The sequence below is a fragment of the Triturus cristatus genome, chromosome 3_2 (genome assembly GCF_964204655.1).
Source record: "Triturus cristatus chromosome 3_2, aTriCri1.1, whole genome shotgun sequence".
NCBI classification, from domain to species: domain Eukaryota; kingdom Metazoa; phylum Chordata; class Amphibia; order Caudata; family Salamandridae; genus Triturus; species Triturus cristatus.
This window is the reverse complement of record NC_140584.1, coordinates 194,763,071-194,790,985: the sequence shown is the minus strand read 5'-3', so window position 1 is coordinate 194,790,985 and position 27,915 is coordinate 194,763,071. Positions and strand designations below refer to the sequence as shown.

At 48.9% G+C, this 27,915-nt stretch overlaps 1 protein-coding gene across 1 annotated transcript in view; it reads left to right on the top strand.

The window, feature by feature from the left end:
- The window catches only part of SCTR (secretin receptor), a 416,552-nt gene that overhangs the window by 231,903 nt on the left and 156,734 nt on the right, over positions 1 to 27,915 (top strand). The window contains exon 3 of the mRNA XM_085647486.1: positions 16,649 to 16,759. Coding sequence (XP_085503612.1) covers positions 16,649 to 16,759 — 111 coding nt within the window. The remainder of the gene's footprint in view (positions 1 to 16,648; positions 16,760 to 27,915) is intronic.

Here is a 27,915-nt window from a genome sequence, read left to right as displayed (position 1 = left end):
CTCCAGCTCTCCGTCTACCTCCAGGGAAACGCCGTCCGTCCTCTTCCGGGTTTCCGCGTTCTTTATCCCGCCTATCTCTGCGACGTCATCAGGGGGCGGGACTTCGTCCCACTGGAAGGCCGAATTAAAGGAGCCTCGTTCCGTCGTTGTGGTCCAGTCTTGCGAGGGATACGGGTACCACCAATCTGTCGTATGTGGCACTGTTGGTTGCTGTAGGGGGAGAGAAGGTGGAATGTGTTCGCCGTGTAAGCGGGATACACAAGGACTGACGTCCTCCTTGTGTGAGTTCTCTTCCCCGTTACACACCTCCCCCCCTTGACTCTCCCGATCGGGGAGAGGAAATACCCGGGACAGATAGTCCGCGTTCCCGTTGTCTTTCCCCTTCCTGTGGTGCACCGAAAAGGCATACGGTTGGAGGGAGAGGAACCAACGGAGAACCCTGGGATTCTGACTCCTATTCTGATACATCCAGCGAAGGGGTGCGTGATCTGTGTACAGAATGAACGGTTTGCCCTCTAGATAATACTGCAACTTGTCCACGGCCCATTTTATGGCTAAACACTCCCTCTCAATTGTGGGATACTTAGCCTCCCTCGGGAACAGTTTGCGACTGATGTATAACACTGGGTGTTCAAACCCGTCCTCCCCGACCTGGGACAAAACCGCACCTATACCCAGATTAGAGGCGTCTGTGGCTAGCACGAAGGGTTTGGAAAAATTGGGGGACACCAAGACCGGGTGCGTGGTGATAATGGTTTTGAGGTCCACAAATGCTCTAAGGGCCTCGGGCGTGGGGTGGTCTATCGCGCTGGGTTTTGCGCCTTTGCGCAGGAGGTCAGTGAGGGGGGCCGCTATGTCCGCGAATCTCGGGATAAACCGGCGGTAATACCCTATGAGACCTAGGAACGCTCTTAAGTCCCTCTTGGACTGTGGAAAAGGGGTCTCTTCAATGGCTCTCACTTTTTTGTTTTGTGGGGTTATGGTGCCGTCCCCTAATACAAACCCCAAGTAATTCACTCTGGGAAAGGCGGCTCGGGATTTTTTTGCATTGATATGCAGACCAGCTCGCTGTAAGGCGGTGAGGATGGTCTGTATGTGTGTCAGGTGCTCGGCCCAGGTTTTACTATAAATGACGATATCGTCCAAGTATGCCGAGCTGAACATATGGTAGGGTTGTAGGATGGTATTCATAAGGCGCTGGAATGTAGCAGGTGCCCCGTGGAGGCCGAAGGGCAGCACTGTGAATTCGAACAACCCTTCGTCCGTTATGAAAGCTGTTTTCTTTCTATCCGCCTCTCGGAGGGGCACCTGCCAGTACCCCTTTGTGAGGTCCAGTGTGGTGATATATGCCGCTTCCCCTAGTTTCTCGATTAGTTCGTCTACCCTTGGAATAGGGTAGGCGTCGAACGAGGAGATGGCGTTCAATGCTCGAAAATCCATGCAAAATCGTCTTGAGCCGTCCGGTTTAGGCACCATTACAATGGGCGAGGCCCAGTCACTCCTTGAGGGTCGGATGACTCCCAGGCGAAGCATGTCCTCCACTTCCTTTTTAATGGCTTCTCTTCGAGACGCTGGGATGCGGTAGGGTTTTTGCTTCACCCGTTTCCCCGGGAGGGTATCAATGGTGTGTTCCACCAACGTCGTTTTTCCGGGGAGGTCCGAAAAGATGTTCCTGAATGGCAGAAGCGTCTCATTCAGGTCCTCTTTCTGCTGAGGTGTGAGCACGTCATTGACAACCAGGTCATTCAGTGTCGACCTCTCTTTGCAAACGGTGGGGATAAGCAAGTTCAAGCTTTTGGGGGGAGGTCCGATCCACTTCTTCAATAAATTGATGTGGTAGGATTGTGTCTTGTTTGCGGTTATTTTCAGGCGATACGTTGTATCTCCTATCGTGTCCACCACCTCATAGGGTCCCTTCCACTCATTCTTTCCCTTACTGGCGCTGGGAGGAAGCAGGAGTAGAGCCCAGTCCCCTATGTTTAGCCTTCTCAGTTTCATCCCTTGATCGTAGTATTTCCTTTGTTTTTCCTTGCTCTGTTCCAGGTTGGCAGAACTAAGGCTCTCAGCTTTCCCAGCTTGCACCGGAGTTGTTGAGTATAATCCAGCGGGGACCTCTGTTCTTGTTCCTCCTCCTTCTCCCAGGCATCTTTCGTGATCTCAAGTAATGACCTCGGTTGTCGCCCATATAGGAGTTCGAACGCCGAATACCCTAAGCTGCTCTGTTTCTGGGCCCGCAACACGTACAAGGCTAGCGGCAACAAACGATCCCAGTCAGTTCCTTCAGCGGTGAGCATCTTTTTCAGGGTAATCTTCAACGTCCGGTTGTACCTCTCGACGAGGCCGTCGGTCTGGGGATGGTATACCGACGTCCGCAGTTGATGTATACCGAGCGATTTGCAGACCTCCTTCATCAGTCTAGACGTGAAGGGGGTACCTTGATCGGTAAGGACTTCTTTCGGGAAGCCCACCCTGGAACAAAGTTCGACAAACTTTTCGGCGATGTGTGCCGTTGTCGGGGTTCGGAGTGGAAATGCTTCAATGAACCGCGTTGCGTAGTCCACGATAACTAGTGCATATACGTGGCCTCTGGATGTTTTGGTCATCGGTCCTATCAAATCCATGCCAATCCGTTCGAACGGTCGTCCGATGGTGGGCATGGGGTGAAGTGGTGCTACTGGGGGTCTCTGTATATTTTGTCTCTGGCATATCTCACATTTCGCACAGTACTCTTGTACATCTTTGTAGATCCCAGGCCAGTAAAAATGTCGAAGGATGCTGTCCGTGGTCTTCTCTTTCCCGCTGTGCCCTCCGGTAAGGTGAGTATGAGCAAAGAAGAGCACTTGCTCGCGGAAGGACACTGGTACTAACAACTGGGGTTCCCCTCCCTCAATCCCTATCCTGTATAGGAGATCTTTGGTAATCGAAAAACTGGGGTACCGTTTTGGCCACTGGTCCTGGGTGGCATGGGCGCTCTCCCAAGCATTGGACAATGTGGGGTCGCTAGCCTGAGCAAAACGGAAGCTGCGGTCTAGGACCCAAGGCTCTGGGGACAGAAGAGCAGCTACGGACTTGGGGTTGGAAGAAGGGGGACGGGACAGAGAGCGTTGAAACAGTGACAAAAATTCGGGGTTATCTACCCCCAATATCACATCCTCAGGTAATGAATCCACCACCCCCACCTTCACTGTACAGGGTTCTTTACCCAGGGGGGTTAGGGTCACCTGAGCGAGAGGATAGGGCCTAACATCCCCATGCACACATCTTATATAGACCCTTGCCCCTGGAACATACTGGGTGGGGAGGACTAGCCGTCTTCGTACTACGGATTGTCTGCAGCCTGAGTCTAGGAGGGCCTGTACCGTCAAACCGTTCATTCTAAGACTCACATAAAATGATGTGCCCATTTCCGCTGAGTACAGGACAGTCCTTGGGAGGTATCCGACCTCCATTGGTTCTTCGGAAGGTCTTTTCCGGGGACAAAGTCTCGCAATATGGCCCCATTCACCACAATCAAAACACTGGGGACTCCGGCTCGGAGGTACATCTACCCTCATAGGTCTGGGGCGGAGTGGTTCAGGGACTGTCTTCTGTTTTCGATCTGGTTTGATGGAGGTCTGCCCTTTTACAGTCTTCTCTACGTCCCACCCTAGCGTTTTGGGTTGTGCTCGTGCATAATTAGCTGCCATCTCGATGGCTTGCTCCAAGGGGAGTCCCGGATGCTGTTTTAGCCATCGCTGGGTGGCATATGGCAGGGCTTCCATAAACTGTTCCAAGTAGATCTTGGTCATGACCTCTTCCTTTGTGCTGGAGGCCGGGCGTAGCCATTTATCGGCGGCCATCTTAAGCCGAAAAAACAGAGTCTTAGGATTCTCACCGGGGGTGCCCCGTTCCCTCCTGAACTTTAGCCGATAGGCTTCGCCGTCAAGACCCAGGTGGTCCAAAATGACCTCTTTGATGGTTAGGTAGGGCGCGTTTCCCGTAGGATTGGCCACCTGGTAGGCGAACTGTGCCTCTCCTGATAACAGTGGAGCCAGAAAGAAGGGCCACTTTTCCTCCGGCCAACCCAATGCTCTAGCGGCCCTCTCAAAGTTCATTAGGAAAACATCAGGATCCTCCCCTTGCACATACTTCTGGAGAGCGATTCCGGACGGGTTTGGAACCGTTAGTGGTCGGGGCTCCAAGGGTGTGGGTATAGGGACAGTAGCGACGGGTCCGATTTTCTTGAGACTCTCAATGTGGGCCGTTATTGTATTCTGGAACTGATCTCGGTCCGCTTGGGCTGACGTCATCTGCCTCTGTATCGCCCATTCCAACTTCTCCTGTCCTTTAACGAGATGTTGGATGAGCGCGTCCATCTTGGTACTGCAGACGGACTGTGATGGAAATCCCACTTCTGACACCAGTTGTGGCGGGGTAGCAGGGACAGAGTCGACAACCAGACTGGGATGGCGCAAAGAAGGTTTTATTTTAGACAAAGTTCTCTTGTGTCTTTCGGCCCGTCTTGTAGCTGCGGAAGAAGGGGACCCCGACTTGCTCTTTCCGGGTGACTCCAGAGTGAAGGAAGACGGTGTCTCTGTTGACTTCTCTCCTTAAGGGTCCAGTCCGCAGGAAGGATCTCAGGGGTTGATAGGCGAAAGGGGAGAGAAAGAAAAACAACAAACAAAACAAGGATTAGGACAAACGTCCTGGCTGGCTGTTGTCAAGGACCGGGGGTGAAGGAAACCGAGTGCTCTTGTGCTCTTAGTTCTCTGGGCAGTGCACAGGGGTTTGGTGCAAGGTGAGGGTACGGGACTTGGTTCAGTGCTTGATACACCGCTGAAGTCGGTGAGTCGGGGTGCTCAGGGGGTAGGCGGTGTCTTTCTTCCCACCCAGCCCGCTACCTTCCCCCGTACCTGTTCGAGCCACGCTCCTCCCGTGGAAACGTGGCGGGGCGGCTCGTGGAGTCGTTGGCCTCCTGGCGTGTAGCAGTCGTCTCTCCTTGGCTCAGGACCTGCTGTGCTGCTCTCTTGTTCTCTCCGCTCGTCCTCCGAACTCCTCGCACTCCTCTGCTCCAGCTCTCCGTCTACCTCCAGGGAAACGCCGTCCGTCCTCTTCCGGGTTTCCGCGTTCTTTATCCCGCCTATCTCTGCGACGTCATCAGGGGGCGGGACTTCGTCCCACTGGAAGGCCGAATTAAAGGAGCCTCGTTCCGTCGTTGTGGTCCAGTCTTGCGAGGGATACGGGTACCACCAATCTGTCGTATGTGGCACTGTTGGTTGCTGTAGGGGGAGAGAAGGTGGAATGTGTTCGCCGTGTAAGCGGGATACACAAGGACTGACGTCCTCCTTGTGTGAGTTCTCTTCCCCGTTACACCGTTTCTGGGGGGATTGATGTATTTACTGTGTGTGCGATTGTAAGTGCTTAACCAACAACACCTGAGGAATCGCCTTGGCTGCTCACGCCACGCACCTAGAGGGTGAGCAAGGGTCATTCACAAGGGGTTATCCTGCGCCCTGACATAGAGGAGAGGGTTCCTGCTTGACACAAGGACAACCTTGCGCCAACCAGAGACCCCCAAGTCTAACAAGAAGAAACTGTATTATCAGTAAAAACTGTGACAAGGAAGGCAGAGGAGGAAGTAAGCATTAGCTGTGTCTTTTGGATATGCTCTGAAAATTTAATAAAGGACAATTTTTAGAAAACAGAATGTGCTGATGAACTCAATCAGATGATGTGAAGATGAGATCATAGCATCAATTTTAGCATATTGAGATGGCTACATAGAGTTTTTGACTGCTATTTAGTGTCTCTCACATTTTTCATAGGGTGTGGAAAAGGTAAACCCGGGAGGTGGACACTAAGAATACAATAATAATCTGACTATGACTATCCTATGCTGCATAGTTTGCCATGACCGTCTATCTAGCATTATATGATCTAATGTAGTTTACTTTCCGAATTTTGTTTTTTAAAAGTATAGATTGTGAGGTTGCCAACAGGGAAACTCCTATTGGTGTCTCAATAACCATTGTTCACAAATAAATGAAACAATGTTTTAGTTCTAACAACATTATTCAATATAACTGGGTCCTTAATGACTGATTAAAATCACCCTTGAGTACCCACCTTGGAAATTGATGCGCATCTTCAAAATGAAAATTACAGCTCCTCAGTATGCTCTGCATTATATCTGGTTTCATAATTTTGATATCTTTTTCAGTAAATATTAACACTGCCAATTATTTTACCAACAGAGACTCTTTATTGAAGACACCTTGGCTGTTTAAGAGACTATGGCCCTAATTACGAGTCTGGCGGTGGTGGCGCCTTAGTGGTAGATTCAGCCACTGCCGCACCAGCGGTCCTACTGCCCAATTACAAGTCGGGCAGCTGGACCGCCTTGTGACTGCCTGCTCCACCAGGGAACCGCCATTCCCTGGCAAAGGGGCGGTGCTGAGAGGAAGCATTATGCATGGCGGGACTGCCACGATGCCGCCATCCATATTACAAGTTTCATCTCCACCCAGGTTTTTCATGGCGGTACCACAGCCATGAAAAGCCTGGCAGAGAGGAAATACAGGGGGGACTACAGGGCCCTACCATACCTCATGCATATGTGGATGCACACAGGGGGGCATAACATGTGCCCACCTGTGCGCATGCACATAGGTTCCTGCACGGCATGGACTTACGAGTCCATGTCATGCAGGAACCTTGTGGGAGGTTCCCATTATAGTGCCTTTTTAAAAGGCACCACCGCCTTTTGATGGGCACCGAAAGGGGATCTGCCACGCTGCTTGCCCGCCAGACCACTGGAAGGTCGTAATCTGGCAGGTGGGGAGGCGCAAGCTTTGTCAGTGTGGTGAAGGGGCGGGTGGCACCGCCGTGCCACCGCACAAACAATATCTCATAATTGGGCCCTATATGTTTGGAGATCATAACCTGCCCTGTCTAAGAGCTATAAAATCGAGTGTTCCTACTGGCAGGATTAATCTTAACATGCCTAGCAAAGCTATTAATATTTATTTAGATGCAACGCGACCCAGCATGATGGCTATCTTGGGACGGTAAAACTATAATAAAGTATAGAAACCAAAATAGAATTCCAAGATGGTCATTTGATGCTATTGGCTTTGCCAATGCTAGTGGTGCAATTATACATGCACTGACTAAGCCAATACCGGCACCAGTGGATGGTCATCTTTCCTGTGTCTAGCTTCCAATGTCGGGAAAGGAGTCGTGATCTGCCTAGGAGAGAGAAAGATCAGTAGAGGCGAAAAAAAAGAGCATTGGGGTGAGGCAAAAGGGGAAAGAAGGGACTGGAGGTTCAACATAGCAGTGGAAAAGAGCAAAGCCCCCAAAAAGTGCCAAAAGTCAAATGTCGCAGACACATGAAAATGCAAAAATAGTCCCCTGACATCAGCAGTGGACGAAGACAACCCACTCAGGTAAAAAAAATGATGGTAAACCAGATATAGTTCTGTGGCAAGAATAGAGAAGAAAGCCATTGAATGAGGAGCACGGAATTGGAATTGCCTTCAGCAAACTACCAGAAATCAGACTACAAAAAAAATACTAAATCCCTGGTTGATTAAGGCCTTTTCGTTGCCGATCTTCTGGAAGCGTATGGTGCCAAAGTGGGTGATGTAATCCTGCTAGTCTCTAACATCTATTCATGCTATTTTAAGCACTGTTATCTAAGGAATGGGAAGCCTTTCCAGTTGTTTATGGACCCGGGTGGAGTCAGAGTGGTGAAGCTGAGGGACCTAGTCACCCTGGTCACTAACCACCTGGGAGAGCCCTTCTTCCCCATTGATAATATTACTGTTGTAAATCGTACCTTTAGGTTTTTTTGGGTGAGAAGGCTCCACCAGTTGTGCCCTATAGAAATTTATTGTAGTTAATGCCTGGTTTTGAGGCTCACAAAAAGAATATGGAAAGGGTGATAAAAGATTGTAATCACAATATAAATCATTCGTTGTCACACCAATGGTGGGAATTGTGGTGAATTCTGAAATTATTTAATTCTATGAAATATAGTGCTACTCAGCTGGGATTTGATGAACCATGTTTGAGAGAAAATCTTCTCCCTTGTACTTTTCTCACAGAAAGTATGGTAAGCACTCCTGAAGCTTAAATGAGTACATAATTTATGTTTTTATGTAATTTCCCAACTACCTTCCCTCTTCATGTCAGAATAAAAGTCTGGCATGATGAGTTAAATATGTATTTTCAACAGCTGCAGCAATCTGTCATTTATTCCCGTGTTCTACTGCAGTTTCACCACAGAAATCTAAAGAACATTGTTCAATAAGACCTCACACAACACAGCGCAGTAACTTGCTGATCTGCATTGCGTTAGAGAGAAGGACAGTACAATATGTACTAAGATATGGCGCTTTCCTGATCTCTCTGTAGCGCTGGCTCACAATTAGGCTGCCTAGTGTCATTCATGCACATTTGCACCATAGTCAGGCATCAAAATATCTAATCGCCCTCTCGCTATGGCGAGTCAGATTTTATCAGGGCATGTTATTTTTAAGGCCTAGTGGCTCATTTTGGTGAGAGAACTCATGCAAAGAACAGGTGTTTTGTCCATTCTGAAAGTTAATGAGCAATAAGGATGCCTTTAAATCTTGTTTTTAAATGTGCCACATTTGCTGTGCGTTCAAAGACAGAGGTCAAATGTCAGCTTTTGTCTTCTTACAAATTGCTGCTAACTTTATCTTGGAGATTGGTGTTTACTTTTCTTTCTGTTACTGCTAAGTTGGAAAAGTTTGTAAAGGCACCTGCCTGCCAATTGTACTAGTTTCTAGGCAGCGACGGCCCGTATAGGGCATGTTTCTGGGGAGGTGACGTGGGGCAGAGGAGGGGCAGGGTAGGGGGTTGCAAAATGCGGCATACGGCCGATTGCAGGTAAGTTCCGGGAAAAAAAAACGAATTTTGTTACGCGCGCAGCATCGCCAAATGCGATGCAGCGCGCGCAACAAAATTTGTTTTCTTAATTTTTTTCGTAACTTACCTGCAATCGGCCGTATGCCGCATTTTGCAACCCCCCACCCTGCCCCTCCTCTGCCCCACGTCACCGCCCCGGTAACACGCCCTATACGGGCCGTCGCTGGTTCCAGGATGTGTGAAATGAAAGGCTGTTGGATGTAAGTTTTTTTTCTAAAATACAACATATAAATAGATTGTAAATAAATAGTATAAGTATTTCAAAATATATCAGAGACTAGTAAAGCACATTGGTTTGTAATTCAGAAGTGTGATAGAAACAAAGATTTTAATAGGATAAAAAACAAATCAGAATACTTTACTTGGTGATGTGCAATTGATAAATATTTGCTGAAACATGATTTTCAAACATTATTTTTTGTACGCAGTAAAGTTTAATCAGTAAAACTGCATATCAGTCCGAAATTGGGTGGCCATTTCAGTGGAAATGTGCTGTCTATAAATGACAGTCCACTACCACATCATGCTTTGGTAATATATTTATTTTAAGTGAGATTTTTTTAAAATATAAACAGAGAAATATTCCTGTACTGCCACAATGACAATGCTGTTCGTGAACTAAGAAGAAAGTCAGGGGTGATGTGTACCCTATACGTGGTCTAGATTATTGTTATAAATGGGTCAAAAGTTTAGTCTATTAAATCAAACAAAAGAGTTTTTGTACAGCAGACAAGCTGAACGCACATATTTGAAGGTGCTCTCAAGTGTGACAATGAAGAAAAAGGCAGCTTGGTGGAATAAAATATTTGCCCAGGATCACTCAGTTTGTAACTAGTATATGGGTCAAGAGAATTACAGTTAGGTAGATTATTCAAGTCACCAGAACTGCAAGTCTGGTAAAAATGTATGATTTTTGAGGGGCTGAAAGTGCAAGTGTAATCTCTATCATAGATTTTGTACTAGAAGGGTTGCCTTTCAGTACTAACAACTATGCCTAGACAAAATTTAAAACTTTTCCCACTTTGAATATTTGCTGTACAGCACAGCACATGTGGAAAGTTATAAATGTTTGGAGAAATAAAAGCATTTCTCCAAGTTAAGACCACTCTCAAAAAAATGTGTTGGGTCAAAATCCTGGTGACTGTTATCAGATAGGGCTTTGAGTCACAACCTGTGTGTGGTTACTCAAGAGAACCCATACACCATCATCGGAATCCCCCCTGAAGCAAAGTAATGCAAAGCAGTGCAAAGCGCTGCTGCTTTGCATTACTTTCAAACAATTTTCCAGCACAAAACAAGTTTTGAACTGAAAGTAAATTAAAAGTAAACATTTTGCACTTGTTTGTGTTACTTTTGTGATGCATATTCAGGGCAAAATGTTAGTAAATCTGCCCCAAAAATTGCTAACATTTTATTTTCAAAAGAAAAGTGAAGCATTCCTGAATGGCAGAAAAGGTGTTATTGAACGTAACGTTGCTATAGATTAGCTGAGGTAAATGAACTTTGGGTGTCGATGCCAATATTAAACCAGTTAATTAATAATACATTTGAGGGGAAATGTTTGGGTTTTAGCCATTTATGGCATAATACATTTTTATCAATCAATCAATCAATCATGGCATTTGTAAAGCGCACTACATACCCGTGAGGGTCTCAAGGCGCTAGGGGGGGAGGGGGGAAGCTGCTACTGTTCGAAGAGCCAGGTCTTGAGAAGTCTTCAGAAGGTCTACGGTCTGCCACAGGCGGATGGGGAGGGTGTTCCATGTCTTAGCGGCGAGGTGGGAGAATGATCTGCCGCCGCCGGTCACTCTTCGGATGCGGGGGACGGTGGAGAGGGCGCGGTCTGCGCAGCGGAGCTGGCGGGTGGGGGTGTAGAGGTTGAGTCGGCTGTTGAGGTACGTTGGTCCGGTGTTGTGGAGTGCTTTGTGTGCGTGGGTGAGGAGTTTGAAGGTTATCCTCTTGTTGACAGGGAGCCAGTGTAGGTCTCTCAGGTGGGGTGTGATGTGGCTGCTGCGAGGGATGTCGAGGATCAGGTGTGCGGAGGCGTTCTGGATGCGTTGAAGCCGTTTCAGGAGTTTGGCCGGGGCTCCTGCGTAGAGTGCGTTTCCGTAGTCCAGTCTACTGCTGTCGAGGGCCTGGGTGACAGTCCTTCGTGGTTCGGGGGGGAGTCACTTGAAGATCCTGCGAAGCATGCGGAGGGTGTTGAAGCAGGAGGAGGAGACGGCGTTGACCTGCTTCGTCATGGAGAGGGTAGAGTCGAGGATGAACCCTAGGTTGCGTGTGTGGTCGGTGGGTGTTGGGGGTGTTCCTAGTTTAGTCGGCCACCAGGAGTCATCCCAGGCCGAGGCGGTGGATCCGAGGAGGAGGACCTCCCTCTTGTCCGAGTTCAGCTTAAGGCGGCTGTTCCTCATCCAGTCGGCGACGGCCTTCATTCCTTCGTGGAGGTTGGTTTTGGCGGTGCGGGGGTCCTTGGAGAGGGAGAGGATCAGCTGGGAGTCGCCGGCGTAGGAGATGATGTTGAGATTGTGCCGTCGTGCGATGTGGGCGAGTGGTGCCATGTAGACGTTGAACAACGTTGGGCTGAAGGATGAGCCTTGGGGTACGCCGCAGATGATCTTGGTGGCTTCGGAGCGGAAGGAGGGGAGGCGGACGCTCTGTGTTCTGCCGGAGAGGAAGGAGGAGCTCCAGTCCAGGGCTTTCTCTTGGATTCCGGCATCGTAGAGGCGTGTTCGTAGTGTGCGGTGGCAGACCGTGTCGAAGGCGGCTGACAGGTCCAGGAGGATGAGTGCGGTGGTTTCTCCCTTGTCTAGCAGGCACCTGATGTTATCGGTGGCGGCGATGAGGGCAGTTTCAGTGCTGTGGTTGCTGCGGAACCCGGACTGGGATGGGTCCAGGATGCTGTTCTCCTCGAGGAAGCTGGTCAGTTGTTTGTTGACAGCCTTTTCGATGATCTTCGCTGGGAAGGGGAGCAGGGAGATGGGTCGGAAGTTCTTGAGGTCCTTGGGGTCCGCCTTGGGTTTCTTGAGTAAGGCGTTGATCTCTGCGTGCTTCCAGCTCTCCGGGAAGGTCACTGTCTCGAAGGAGATGTTGATGGTTTTCCGGAGATGGGGTGCAATGGTGCTGCTGGCTTTATTGAAGATGTGGTGTGGGCAGGGGTCTTCCGGGGATCCGGAGTGGATGGTGTTCATAATGAATGAGAGGAATCTACACAAACATCCAGTACCTCCTTTCCATGTCTGTTTCTTTAGAGTATCCATTTTGGGGGTCGCTTAATATCTCCTTAAATTTAAAATGGTTACATTTCTGGCAGATAAAGAACGATTTTTCAAATCTTCCAAGTAACTGTATGGGAGGGGATATTTTAGAGGTGCTAGAAGCTATTTACAGATAAAGCTCATATTTAAAAAGAATAGATGTGTGTGTGTCTCCGGCTTTAAGACCCTGCAAAGGATTTACTCTATGGAAAAACAATTTTTACGTAATGCTACTTCCTTTCATCAGTAGTTGCTTCTCACTGGATGTATTTGTGAAGGCTCCAAAATCATTCTTATTGTGAGTTAAATATAAGGCATTCCTAAAACACATTTAAAAGTGTATATTTATTGCCTATAAAATATAATTCTGTATACCTAATAAAAGAGTTCTGTAAGAAATTGTGTTATTATTTGGGGTGAGTGACAATCCGTCTCACGGAATAATCACAACTCTGGTTAGTGTGAACTCTCAACATCACTAAAATAACCAAAGCTCCACACCCTGGTAGCTACGGCACAGAGCAGACAGGCTTTACTTAGGGCAATGTGTCAAGTATTTATGCAGTACCAAGACAGTAAAACATCAAAATGAAAACAATAAAATGTAATAAACAAAATGACATCAAAATGACAAACATCCAATAAAGGGAACCAGAGATATTAATTTTTAAAGTTTAAGCAAAAATAGCACCAAAAAGCACAACGTGGTAATGATAGATGGACAATGATCGTGGTAGACTGGGACCCTGGCCCAATTTGAGGCTGACTGCGATAGAACATGGGTCGAACACACCAACCAGTTTCATCCTGGTCAAAGATTTTACCTTCTGACTTAGGGCCTGATTTATATCTTGGTGGTATGGGGACTCTGTTGCAACGGAGTATCCATGCGCCAAGACTGTGGTCCGCCCAATTTAAATGCAGGCAGACCTTTGGTTTAATCACCAAAAAGACTACTCCATCTCCACCGTGATCAACCCCTTTCAATGGCCGTGCGGTGTAAGGTCCGTCGGAGGTTGATCTTTTTAATTCCTCCCAACTAATTTAGATGGGCGGAATTAGAGGTCAGTTTTCACTACCCGTCACCACCAGGAAAATCCTGCAGTGAAAACTGCAAAATGCTCCTCTTGCCGTGGTAGTGGACTTCTATGGCAAAGGGAGCATTGTCTTTTTTATTTTCAAAAAGAAAATCCCGGAGAAAATCCTGCTTCGGGATTTTCTTTTTGAAAATTAGAAAGAAAATAATATACTGTATGACTCGTCATGCTTGATAGAGCTGTGCATCACATTGTAAAAAACATTGTCAGGAACTGCAGTGACAGCGATTCCTGGTAATGCTTTCAGAAATCACTACTGGCTTGGTGGTCATTTTATAAATTGGCAACCAGAGGTGCAGTCAAGGTGACGGAGTAACTTACTCTGTCATACTGACTGCAAAACATCTTAAAGTCCCAATCCACCAAAGGAGGAACGCCCCACATGACATCAGTGGAGGCACTTAGAGGCTTACAGTGTGTCAGTTGCCACAGGTCAGCTGTGCACTTCCAGGAAAAGGCCTCTTTTAGCTTGTTGTATCCTTATACCTTGAACAGAAGGCCAGTCATATGATCCTTGGAGTCTACTTCTTTGTCCTGCACACATTTTAGCAGGTCCAGTCCTTCAGGGCTCCTCTCAGGTCACCCAAAGCAGGTCTAGTCCTCTTCTAATCTACCGCAGGTCCAGGAGGTGTTCTTTAGTGGGTGCCTGGAGGTGCCCGAATTATGTCTGACACTAGCAAGTGGACAAGAATGACTCCTGGGCACATCCTAACCAATAGGGTAAAGGTTCTCAGGCCAACCCTACCCACTTTGGGTATTTTCAAGACAGCAAAAGTATTTGGCTATATTAACCTTGGCCTCCGAGTGCTGGGGGTATGTGTGGGGAGTGTATTATGGTAACCCTGGTGTCCTCCCACATCTAGCAGTACAATTCAGTTTAAAGCAGTCAGTGTATCCACAGCAAACCAAGAGACAAATGTCTCGCAGGGCAAAGCAGAGATCTTCAGTAACTGAACAGTGTATCCACAAACATTGTCTTGGCATCCTGTTCTCTTCCCTTGAATCTGTGCCCCAAGGGCTAAATGAAAACCCAGATATAGAAGTCTACTAGGACAAAAGCAGAGCCCTTCAGCAATCAGAAAGTGGATCCACAAGAATTGTCTTGACATCCTGTCCTGTTTGACATAGTAGTGTCAAAAAGGATGCCCATAGGCACTCCCCACATATTCTGTGGAGTTCAGAGACATTCTGTCTGCCCATTCACACCAGCCTATTGTTTGCTCCTCTGAGGCACTTCACACCCATTCAAGGCTAATTACTGGCTGGGAGAAGCTAGAGAGCCAATGTTAATTAGCCTCCAGGAACTTAGGGGCTCATTAGGATGGGGGGCAGATTTCAGTCCGCCCGCCATCCTAGCAGTAACGGGACCACCCGTCTGCCATGCGGCAGTCTCGCACCCCTGATAATGATGCGACCGCCACCGTGGCGGTCACATCTGGCAATTTAACATTGCGGCGGGTGCTTCTGGCTGCAGCACCCGCCTCAATGTCCAATGGCCATGTTGTGCATTTCCATTCACAAGGTGGCAGGCACCACGTGGTGCCTGCCACCTTGTGCATGGAAATGTAGGGGGGTACCAGAGGTACCCCCCAATTGCACCCCCCACCCCATCCAGGGCCCGCAACGGGCCCCCAAAGCAAATCGCCACCAGCCTTTCCATGGCAGCATCATCGCCATGGAAAGGCCTTTCAGGACTCGCATCCTAATATGGCTGGTGGGGCCTGCTAGGCACCACCACCATATTAGTGGCCCAAGTCCACCGGGCCGGCAATCGTAATGATTGCCGACCGGCAGAAAAGCGCGGACACACTTCGCTTCCGCCGCAATACCCCCCCCGCCATCATAATATGGCAGGGGTATTTCACTGTAGGATGGCGTAATGATCGCCACCACCGCCCGGCGGTGGCGATCGTTACGCCATCCTAATGACTCCCTTAATACAGGGAAAATGTAACTTTCTAAAAGTTGCCTTTCCTTAATGTTAATATAAATTCAACGTCATCATTGAATTAATTGTTTAATTATTTTTCTAGCTGGTCCCATTCACGAGATACAACATGTGTATTTTAATCTGTACTCTGCTATTCTACATAGGATACATAGCTAGGCCTGGCATAGTGAAAACAGCTTTTGGGTGCTAGTCACTTTAAAGAATTGTCAACATTAAATTTCAATGTGTCGTACTTTTAAATACCATGCACCATTTCTTTTGAGCAACAAGGCCTACATAGGAATGACTAATGAATATTTAACAGTGAGTTTTTACCTGTCAAAAAGAGTTATTTTGACAGGTCGAATTGCAGTTTTTACAAAGTTGCTGTCTAACTTTAATGGTAGGCCTGAAGGTATTTTTGTACTGTACTGTAGTGAAGGGCACAACCAGGGCTGCATTCCACCAGTGGCATTTAACGTCTATGCTCTGGGTACATTTTGTAAAAAATACTAGAGGTTGATGCGCAAGTTAAATATATCAATTAGGAGTATTCCAATTTCACTGTGTTAAAAAGGAGAGAGCACATACACTTCACTACTGGTTAGCAGGAGTAATGTTCACAGAGTTCGAAAGCCTTCAAAAATATAGGCTCCAGCAAAAGGTGAAATATCCGATTGACCATGCACAAAGTTAGTTATTTAAAACATATTTTGAAATAAGTGACATTGTAAATCAGACAGAAAATGAAGCTATAATTTTAAAACACAATGAAAACTGACGCACGCTACAGAATCTTCACAGACTTAGACACTTCAAATATATAATACTACCAAAGGTAAAGGGGTGTTTCATTTATTTCGGCAACCCATAGCAGCAGAGATAAGAAGCATTTGCACATGTTCTACCTTCTTCACAGGAAAGTGAATGATTCTGAAGCTGCCTTCTCCAGCAGCATGTCTTCAAGAATGGGTCCATTCTATGAGCTAGGGTAACAATCTAATTTTTATTAGAACGCTGTGATGTTAACAGGCAGCTGTAATAGAAAGAAGACATAGTGATATGTGGGTTGAAACTGCAATGAGGCTTGTCTCATATACGTGCTATGAATCTCCTGGGTAGATCTCGACCAGTTAGCAGCTAATCAACCTGCAGCATTTTGGTGCAGCTGTGATTTGCATTAACTATTAATGGATTCCAATCTGTAGAAATGAGATCAAATAATTTATTACAGTGTCGTGAGCTTTATTTGCCTTATATGTGTTAGGTTTAGTAAAAACAAAAAAAAATTAAATGTAATTAATATCTTCAATTCTTTAGAACAGCTTTTTTCTTTGTATGCTTGTAACCTACAACAATGTTATTTTCAACTCTCACACATTCTGGCATTCATGGGCCATAATGCTTAATGCAAAATCTTGTTTTTATTATAGAAGGATGTTTTGGAATGTGGGATAATGTAAGCTGCTGGCCATCTGCTACAATTGGGAGGACTGTCTTTTTGCATTGCCCGAAATTTCTGCAAATGATTACCGGAACAAAAGGTACAATATTTCAAAATTAAGCTTTGTTTATACCATGTGAACCTGAAACATCTTATCTTGGACAAAAAATGAAAGTAAGATAGTATCTCTTAAAGACATGTAATACATAAGAAAAACATTACAAAAATTCAGATGTTTTGCTATATTTGCCTGTCTCTCTCTCTCTCTCACACACACACACACACACGCATTCTAAAAAGTCACACACACAAGCATACTAAACACAGTTCTTCCGAATAATTTGATGCAGACAGGGTTATACAGCACAGGAACCGCAGTTATACAGCGAAACAATCCAAAGAATAAATAAATGCGGTAGAGCAGCATCTGCAAATAGAAATTGAAGAGACCAACATATGCACCTGTAGTTGGTGAGAACAAGTAGCGCAAAAGGTAAAAGATAAGCATCTCAGGGATCACTGATGGGTGAGTGTCGTCCTTGGTACTCACCACTAATGTGTCCCATGCTTGCTCATGAAGTGAAAAGAAAGATTCTGATTTGGTAAAAGGTTTATTCTGCTTTGTCGGGTTGGCAGTTTTAAAGTTGCTGGACTGGACTGCAGTGGCAAGCCTAGAATCAGGTGTTCACTGTATTGGTAAGTGCTGCAGTCCATTATTGATATTTAACTTACTAGTCCTGGGTATTTCTTTTACCATATATTAGGGACTTATAAGTCATTTAAATATGTCAATCAGGTATTAGCCAATTGAACACATTAGGGGTCAGAGCACATGCACGGGGGTCTGGACAGCAGCATCAGTCCAAAATCTGATTCACAAAGGGGAAGCAAATTCAGATGTCGAATAGCCTGCATTTTGTTTTAAAGCAGCACCTGTTCCTTTAAGAGACATGGGCTGCTTTTAGCTAAACATATTGGAGGTAATTCTTGGCAAAAGGAAGGGCACCTTTGGAAAAATACAGGCCCTGGCATACAGGGGGAAATTATTGACATATGGGGGCACCCAGTTCCTGGTATATGAGGCACTAAGGGAAAAAGGTGCCTGCATATTGGAGATTATTCACCACGTCATATGGTTGATCAAACCATGAGAACATGTTGTCCTTGACATAGTAGTGTTCATTTTATTTATTTGTTTATTCATTTATTTTGTTTTTATTAATTAATTAATTAATTTTAATTTCTTTTTATTGAATTAACTTATACAGATGAGTACAGAATTTTAGACTTATCACCGTAGATTTTCATTATTTATTCGCCATACAGTGCAACTCATTTCTGCTTTTATTAGTCCGTCTCCAGAATTTCCCCACCCGAATTCCTTTCATTGTTATTCCTCCAGACTGCCTCTCTATGACTCTCAGATGGACTGGAAAATAGTCCACTTGCTCCATATCTGATCCCACTTCCCGCGGCAGCCTCTGTTACTACATACCGTTCTTTTTATGATCATGCAAGAATCTAAATATTTACTCCAGTCTCGGAGTGTCAGTGTGGCTTGAGCCCCCCAGAGTCGTGCTATGTTGCCTTTTGCTATTATCATCCCCGGTGCTGCCCATATTTGGTCTTTCCTGCTTAAGTCGGTCCCTTTCCAGACATTCAGGAGACATATCTTCGACTCTGGTTCTAAGTCTCCCTCACATACTCTATTATTATGAAATCTGTTTATTGGCATTTTAGTTGCGAACAAATTACATAGTACAATGTAGAGTCCAATTGGTTAATAATTGCAATAAAGTCAGTAATACATCACTTATCTTGTACACAGTAATGAATGGAATCTGGTTTGATGCCCATTGATCAGAAGGGAATAAGATTACGGTCCCCTGCGCCAGTACCATCTTGAAGATGTTCCCTTCACGTCTTGTGATCAGGTGCTTCCCCCACGGGGACTGGTAGCATTACACCCAATTATCCCCGCCACTTCTATTTCATTAGCCATAACAAAACGAGGCAAAACAACAAGCGCCCCAATTAAACCAAAACAACAGCAGCAAATTCTGGCCGTACGTCAGCATCCCCTCACATTGTCCTCTGTGCCATCCCCCCTCCCCCTCTCTCTCCCCCGCCATCCCCGTACCCCTCCATTCAGGTCGCTCATGCAACACCATCTCTGACACCTTGAACCTCTCCTAGTCGGCTAATCCCTAAGCGCCACATTTCGAGCCCAGTCCGCCAGCTAGCTATCTCCCCTCCCCTCCGCAAGGGCATCTCCGCCGCGACCCCCATCACGCCACAGAGTGTCCTCATCCAGGCGCGTCAGAACCTGTAAAATTGTGTCCCATTCGGCCGCTATTGGCGTTCGCCTTAGGCCTAATGTTTCCTCCCTCAGGAGGGCCGTGCTCTCTGCCCTCGCCCACACCAGCAGCGAACTCCGCCACGCTCGTGTATGAGGAGGATCCGCTGCCTTCCAGCGTTTAGTAAGTAATCGCTTCGCCACCATCAATCCCAAGTCGATAAACCGCGACGTGACCTTCGTAGCTGGAGTTCTACGAAAAAGGTGCAATAAGCAGGCTGACCATTCAAATGGGACCTGGCGACTTGTACATGTACTCAGCGCTCCATGAATTGCCCGCCAGTATGAAGTCAGCGCGGTGCAGCTCCACAACATGTGGACCAGCCCAGCGTCCAGCTCCCCGCAACGGGGACAACCCACGTCCGCGCGATGGAAATACCGGTTGATAGAGGCAGGTGTGAGGTATGCCCTATGCAGAATAAAATATTGGATTTGGCGGAACCGCACGTTCCTTGGGATCCTTGTTGGGCCCTGCAACGCCCTGTCCCATTCCCTGTCAATCATGGGACGGGCCAAGTCCGCTTCCCATTTCCGACGCAGCGGAATCAAGTGAACCGCCGTGTGCGTGCGCAATGAAGCCGCGAACCACCTGATCAACTGCTGCCCTCGCCCCAGGACATGGAGGTATTGCATAGTGAGGTGTTGCCCAGGCTCCTCTCTGATGTCGCCCCACCGACTCGTCAGCGACGCTATCAGAGAGTGGTGATGAAGAAATTGACCGGGCGGCAACCCTGTCTCCTCCGTCAATGCGGCGAAGGAAAGGAGAACACCGTCTCGGTAGAGGTCTCCCAGCGTGTGGATATCCGCCGCGTGCCAGTCCCCGAGTTCAATTAAACGCAGCACACCCCTCCCACTAGGAGAGCCTTCTATCGGTATAGCTGGAGCGTATGGTGTGCTATTCCGGGTTAAATAAAGAGCGCGGCGATAACATTTGTAAGCCACCTTAACAAGAAGGGGCCCTGGCCTGAACGCCTTTGCATTCGGGTGGAACCGCGCGGTGAGATCAGCCAGGGAGATGGGGGCCTCTACAGTCGCCGTGTCGTCTCGCTCTCTGTCTGCCAGCCATCTGGCCACCCATTGCAGCTGCGCCGCTAAATAATAATGTGCGAAGCATGGCATCGCAAGTCCCCCCTGCCCCGAGGGGAGGTACAGTTTGGGTAGCGCGACTCTATGGCGTGAGCTACCCCACACAAAGTCACGAAGCGATCGCTCCAAGTTTGCGAAGAACGCCGCCGGGATGTAGATAGGCAGATTAGCAAAATAATAGAGGAGCCTGGGCCGGATCACCATTTTGGTCAGGGCAATCCGCCCCGTAACCGAGAGGGGAAGGGTGCCCCAAAACCGCATCTGGGCTCTGATCGCCGCTACCGCTTTACCCAGGTTGCCTTCCACCAAATAAGTCGGTTGCCGATATATTTGGATACCCAAATAACGGAAGGTGTCCGGCTGCCATTTGACCCCCACATCTCCAAGATTGTATTGCGGGTCCCTGGTCTCAGCGCGGAACGCATAAAGACACGACTTAGCGGCGTTCACCCGCAGCCCGGATATAGTGGCAAAATCGGACAAAACTCGCTCCAGCTCCTCCGGAATGCATGCCACATCCCTGATGAACACCATGAGGTCGTCCACGTATAGGGAGACCTGATGGGTCGCGTCTCCCAGGGGGATGCCGTCTGCCAGTACTCTGCGCAGCGTAGCAGCTAGAGGCTCTATTGCAAGCGCAAAAAGGAGGGGCGAAAGAGGGCATCCCTGCCTCGTGCCACTGCCAATCGGGATTGCGTCAGAGATGTAGGGACCAGTTCTCACCCGAACCACAGGGTTTTTGTAGAGAAGCGCCGCCATCTGGAGGAACCCCAAGCCCAAACCGTAGTGTGACAACGTTGCCACCAGGTACCCCCACTCAAGGCAATCAAAGGCCTTTTCAAGGTCTAAGACCAAGCAGCCCGCTCTGGGCCATTGCTGCGTGCCCTCCACCGCCACCCAGAAGAACCGCCGCAGGTTAAGCGAGGTGCTGCGCTTCGGCACAAAGCCGTTTTGGTCCCGATGAACCAATGCCGAAACCGTTGGGGCAAGTCGCTCCGCCAACACCTTGGCTAAAATTTTGTAGTCTGTATTGAGGAGGGCAAGGGGGTGATATGACCCCAGGTTGGTAGGGTCGCGCCCAGGCTTGGGCAGAGAGATCAAGTAGGCCTCCCTCATGGATGGCGGTAACGTGGCCTTCTCAAGGGCCGCCAGATACAGCGTATGCAGCTTGGGCACCAGAGATTCCCAGTAGGCCTTGTAATATTCCACCGGAAGCCCGTCCGGTCCAGGTGCCTTTCCAGTGGCCAACGAGGCCACCGCGTCCCCTATCTCTTCTACCGTGAGGAGGCCCTCTAAGGAGTCCTGATGCTCATCCGGGACGGAGGACAGTTGGGCAGCTTCCAAAAACTGATCCACATCCTGTGCTCGCCGACGTCCTGCGGAGGTGTATAGGGTCGCATAATGCGCGGTCAGGGTCTGGTGTATCTCCCACTGTGTATACACCAACGTCCCATCCGGCCCACAGAGTGATTCTATCGGGGCATGCACCGTCTCCTGTCTGAGCAACCAGGCCAGCAGCCTCCCTGTCCTGTCAGCTGCAGCATGGACCCGAGCCGAGTGAGCCACGTAGTTGTGGCACCGTAAGCGCTCAAGCTGCTCCGCATGACGCGTCCGAAGACGCGCCAGCCGGGTCGAGTCCAGTCCACCTCCCTCGCCGAGGCGTTCGTACGACAGAAGGCGGGACTCCAGCGCAGCGAGCGACAACGACAGCCGCCGGCGGATGTTCCACGTCATCCCCAGGCAGAGCCCCGGATTGTGGATTTGTGGGCGTCCCATTCCGTCAGCTCGCTGCCCGTCGTACCCTCGTTCAAGTCAAAGTACTGCTCCACCGCCGTGCCGAGAGAGGCCCGGAATTCAACATCTCCCAGGGCTTCCGGCTGCAATCGCCATGTTGGAACGGGAGGTCTTCCGGGACCCCAACGCAAGACCAGCCGGAGAGGATTATGGTCCGAATGGGTCCGGCCCAAGTAGTCTGACTGATCTATCAGGGGAATCAGGGAGGGAGATCCCACCACCCGATCAAGCCGGACATGAAGTCCGTGCACCGCGGAATAATACGAGTAAATGCGATCGCTGGGATGTAGACTACGCCATATGTCTCATAAGGCCCAACGCGACAACCAATCAGCGAGGTTCTTCGCGTTCGAAATGGCCTGCGTGCTACGGAGGGGCGGATAGGACCTATCCAAATGTGTTTCAAGAACTGCGTTAAAATCCCCCCCAATCAGCCAGGGAAGGCCCGCATATGGCGCCAGCACCCCAGACAGCTGATCCAAGAATGACAGTTGGTCGACATTCGGAGCATAAATGGAACCCAATAACAGACGCTGTCCGTTCAGCTTCCCACTGACCAAGGTGTACCGCCCGACAGGGTCAACCACCGTTTCTATACATGTGAACGGTGTGCCCGCCCTTACCCAGATCAATGTACCACGAGCGTGTACAGAGTACGTGGTCCCAATGAGTTGTCCTCTCCAGCGGAGCCGCAGCCTGTCCAGCTCCAACTGCGTCATATGGGTCTCCTGGAGAAAGGCAATGGCCGCCCGGTGCCGCTGCAAGTATGCGAACACAGAATAACGACGGGCCGGTGTATGCATCCCTCGTATATTCCAAGTAATCACCGCAGTGTCAGCCATCAAATACAGATGGGGACTGTGTAGGAATCGAGGCCAGGGTCTGGTGGGCCGAGCGGGGAAGAGAGACTTCAGTTGCGGATACCACGCTGACCTGCTGCAACAACATAACAAATATAAAAACAATAGTGTGTCGCTGGGCACACCCAAGTAAAATCAAAAACTGCGTAACTGCCAGGGCAAACCCCAACATGGGCATGCGTCCAAACTCACAACTCAAGTGACTATGTAGACTACGCCAGGTGGTAGCTGATGGGCGCTAAAGGTGAATGTGTAGACCGCGAGGTACTAAGGCCCTGCGCTACCCCCGCCCGTGCCTCCTGTGCCATCTGAACCGCTGATGGCGTCAAACATGCGCATGCAGTGTTATTTGCCTGCCACCGCCGCCCGCCACCCACAGGTCATGGCATGCATCTTCCCCCCTATTCCCTTCCCCGGGTAGGGAAATCCCCGACAACCCCCGCCCCATCCGTCAAGAGTACCCCAGCTTGTCCGCACAGATCAGCACCTAGAGCCACATCGCATCAACCGAGCGACAGCAGGATTCGCTGCCCCCCTCCCCCCAGATCCTGCTGCACTCACTCCATCCCCCTGCACCTGTGTGTTGCACTGTCCCAGCATGGCAAAGTTCATACAATAGTGTCAGCTGTCTGAGGGGTCACCACCGGTAGCTCTTGGTCATCTGAAAACACAGCGACCGGGGAGGAAGATCTGCTAGTCTCTGGGTCGCTATGGTCACGGGCTGCTGCTTCTCCTTGACTGCTCACTGATCCCAAGGTTTCCACCGCTTCAAGGGCTTCCTGGCATTCCAACCGCATCTTCTCCAGGCTAGGCGCCCCAACAGGGCTCGGCTTCTGCCCCCTCCTGGGCTCCCCCCGTCGCCGACGCCGTGGTCGTCCCTCCTGCTGCCTGCCATTGCTCGAATCAGCAGGCCTCTGAGCACTGTGCAACCCCGCCTCCTCCAGCCAGTCCCAGGCATCTGACGGCGTATCAAAGAACCGAGTCCCTCCGTTCGTGACTACTCGGAGGCGTGACTGGAACAACAGGGAGTATGGGAGCTGCAGATCACGCAGCCGACGCTTCACCGCTAGATAGTTGATCCTCCGCTTCTGGACCGCCGCCGGGTAATCTGGGAACAGCATCACCCGGCTGCCTCCCACCTCAAGGGTGTCCAGCTTCCTAGTTTCTCGGAGTATCACCTCCCGGTCGCGGTAGTTGAGGAGCCTGAGTAGAAAGGGACGTGGCCTGGCCCCGGGAACAGGCTGGCGTGCCGGGACTCTGTGTGCCCGCTCCACGACAAACTGAGGGGAGAGCACCCCCGGAGGGAGAACGTCCCGCAGCCACCCCTCAACAAACTGTTCGGGATGCCGCCCCTCCGCTCCCTCTGGCAGACCCACCACGCGGACGTTCTGGCACTGGGAGCGGCCCTCCGCATCCTCAGCGCGATCCTCCAGCGTGTTAACCCGGTCGAGCAGATCTTGCAAAGTTGCGGTGTGGCTGCGCATCACCGGCTGAACTTCCTGAAGTGTCTGACCCTGGTGAGCAACAGTGTCTGCCAATTTGCGATGGTCAGCATGGAGTAAAGTGAAATCCGACGTTACTTTGTCGATGCGGGATTCCAGGGAGGTTCTAGTCTGCTCCAGGGTGTTACTCAGTCGGTCCACCGCCGCCAGCACGGCATCCATCTTAGCTTCCAGGGTCGACGTCAGCTGCTCCGCACCTCCGTCCGAGCGCCCCAGCGACGGTCCAGGGCCCCCATTTCTCGGCCCGCCTTCATGCTGCTTGTTCCGCAATCGTCCCATGGCCAACTGTTGCGCTGATGGCATTGACATTTCCCGGGGCGTGCGGCAAGTAGAGTCTGGTCCAGGCACCCCCGTGCCGGGGAACCAGAAGGTCAACCTCCCCTGATCGCAACCAACACCGCAGAGGGAAGGGGCCGCGGCGCGCCCCCAGCCGTGGCCGGTGTCCTCACCCGGCCGATGTCCTCGGGCTAGCGTCCTCTGTTGCTCAAGGCCTCCAAGATCGCCCTGCGCCGGACGCACCGCAAAGAAGTCGCCCTGGACCCTCCTGTTCACCCCGCTTCACGCACGCAGTGACGCTGTCAGATTGTGCCCTGCAGCCCTTTGGTCGCCCTCCATCCGCGAGCTGCCTGTCTCTCAGCCTCGGCCAGGGCCGCCGCTCAGTACAGAGCTCCCCACGCGCTGGTCTCCCTCACATACTCTAGCTATTGTATTCACCACTTCTTTCCAGTATTCCTGGATCGTCGGATGCCTGGATTTGCCCATAGCAAATGAAAAAATTATCCCTCTTGTCCACAGGTTCGTTGGCAGTATATGGAGGGTTCTCTACCCATTTTGACAAATGTGTCTTGGGGAGGTAAACTCTGTGCAGGATTTTGTGTTGGATAAGCCTTAATCTAGCGGAAATGGCGACTTCTCTAGGGAATTTGAAGGCTTTCTGCCAGTCCTCATCATCAAGTTCACCCAGATCACTGTGCCAATGCCCACGGAGTCTCTGAAGGGGATATGGGGAATTATGTAATAGCTTTTGATATGTCAGGGAGATATCTTTACGATCTATAAAGATTGGTGAGAAGCCTTTCCTCTAATGGTGAGGCTTCTGGGGGGCTGCTCCCTGGGGGAATGGCTGACATTAGTGTGTGTCTGACTTGAAGGTACCTGAAGGTTTCTGTTGGCGTCATCTCAAACTTTGTCTGTAGACCCGCAAAAGGGATCACCTACACCCTTATCCACATATCTCCTATTTTCGAGATACCAATTAGATCCAACTTATCGAATACTTTGCATGTGTGGAGCCTGCCTAATTTCTCACTATCCCATAACAGAGTTCTTTGTGTCAGAATGTCAGACCAGCCAAGCCTTTCATTTACCTTGTGCCATACGGTGACCATTAGTGCAGTCTGCCCTGTAAGGGCTGTACCACCTGATTTTGTATACAAGGCTGTTGAGTGCCCTCCCTTGCCCATCAGATATCTATCAATCCTGTAAGCCAGTTCATTGTGTGGTCGATGCACCCACTGATTGATCACTGCCTACTGGGCCACCCAGTAATATTTTTCTATATGCGGCAATGCTATGCCCCCATTGAACCACCCTCGTATCAGCTTCTGCATGGCTATTCTTGGGGGCTTTCCATCCTATAGTAAGTCACATATCTCACTCTCAACGGCCCGAAAAAATGTTTGAGGGATTGTATATGTGGTATTTTGTAGGAAATATAGAAAGCGAGGTAACACCATCATTTTATAGAGTGCTGCTCGGCCCAGTAGGGACAGTGGCAATTTCCTCCAGTGTTGGACATCCCTACAGAGGCGAGTCAGTGGGGCCTGTATATTTTGAGTATAGAATAGATCAGTGTTTGCTGTCACAAATACTCCAAGATAACAAAATCCCTCTACTGCCACTATTGCCTCACAGTCGGATTTGTCACTTCAGGCCTGCCTCCTCTCTGCACCACTGTGCAAACGTGCCCTGTGGCACATTTTAAGTTGGGGGATTAATTCCCATTCAATCCTGCGGGTCACTGGGAGCCAACTAGCCCACCAGGTACCTCCAGTAAGTGCCACTGGGCTGCGTTGCAGAGAGGTGGTCCGAGGTCATGTCCCTTTTTACAGCTCTCTGCAATGCAGCTCTGTGGTGCTTACTGGAGATACCTGGTTGGCTTGTTGGACCCCAGGGACCTTCAGGATTTAAGAGGAGGTTTCAGGGATGTTATAGTTAAAAATTGGCATTTAGAAAACCTTTGAAGTTCATTGAAAAAACCATAGATTTCAGGCCCGTTATAGTTAGCAATTAGCATTTAAAATACCTTAGAAATTCACTGAAAAAACCATAGGTTTCAGGGACGTTATAGTTAGTTGGACATTTCACTCGTACAAAACCATAGAAATTCCCCTGTTATAGTTAGTTCACCTAACTATAACTCGCGCCCCCACAATGCACTGCTGATGACGTCACATATTACATAATTCATGACATGGTCAGTGACATCACTGGTGACATCTCAAATGACATCACTGATGACATCACTGATGACATCAATCACGTGATAATCTGATGCACCTTCTCACACTCTAATATAACCTTTGATACACCCACTTGAAAATGCAGACTACCATCTTCAAAACCATAGACACACCAATACCAGTTACTATATACCCACTTACTGATTCCTATGGCTATACACACGTCCACTCATTCACCCATACAGTTACTCATACATGCAGTCACTCATCAACAGAGCTCTATCATATGCACTCATACAGCTATACAGACACTCACACACCACCACTCACCCACAGAGTTACTCACACACCTAGTCACTCGTGCAAATAAGCAATCACACTTCCATTTACTCACCTATACAGTTATACACACACCACTTCACTTATTCATAGAGCTATTAACACATACTTACTCTGTTCTACAATCACTGACACAAGCACACACTCATCCATACAGATACTTTCACATTCACTCACTCTCACATATAATCATTTATATACTCCAACACTCTAATATACCGCCTTTCACATATGTAGTTACTCACACATGTATAACTAAGACATCCATTAACTCACCAACACAGCTATACACACACTCACCCACCTATACAGCCCTTCACTGATGCACTCTTGTACCCATACACCCAGTGAATCACCCACTTACACATCTATGCATAGAGTCACACCCCTCCACACACCCACACAGACGCTCAGGCACCCATACAGATACTCAGACAACCAAACAATAACCCATATAGCTACTCACCAACCCATATGGCTGCTTACACACCAACTAAGAAACTGATACAGACATTTACACAGTTTTTTCACTAACCTATGCATTCAGTAAGATACACTAAATCAGTCACTTATACAATCAGTCACACATCTACTAAATCATCCATACACACATTCTTACACCCAGTCATTCTTCAATACACCTTGGCATATATAGAAAACATATTTAAACCTTATACAAACACACAGTCACTGGATGATGTCATCAGTGATGTCATTTGAGATGTCATCAGTGATGTCATCAGTGATGTCACTGACCATGTCATGAATGATGTAATATGTGACGTCATCAGCAGTCCATTGTGGGGGCGCGAGTTATAGTTAGGTGAACTAACTATAACGGGGGAATTTCTATGGTT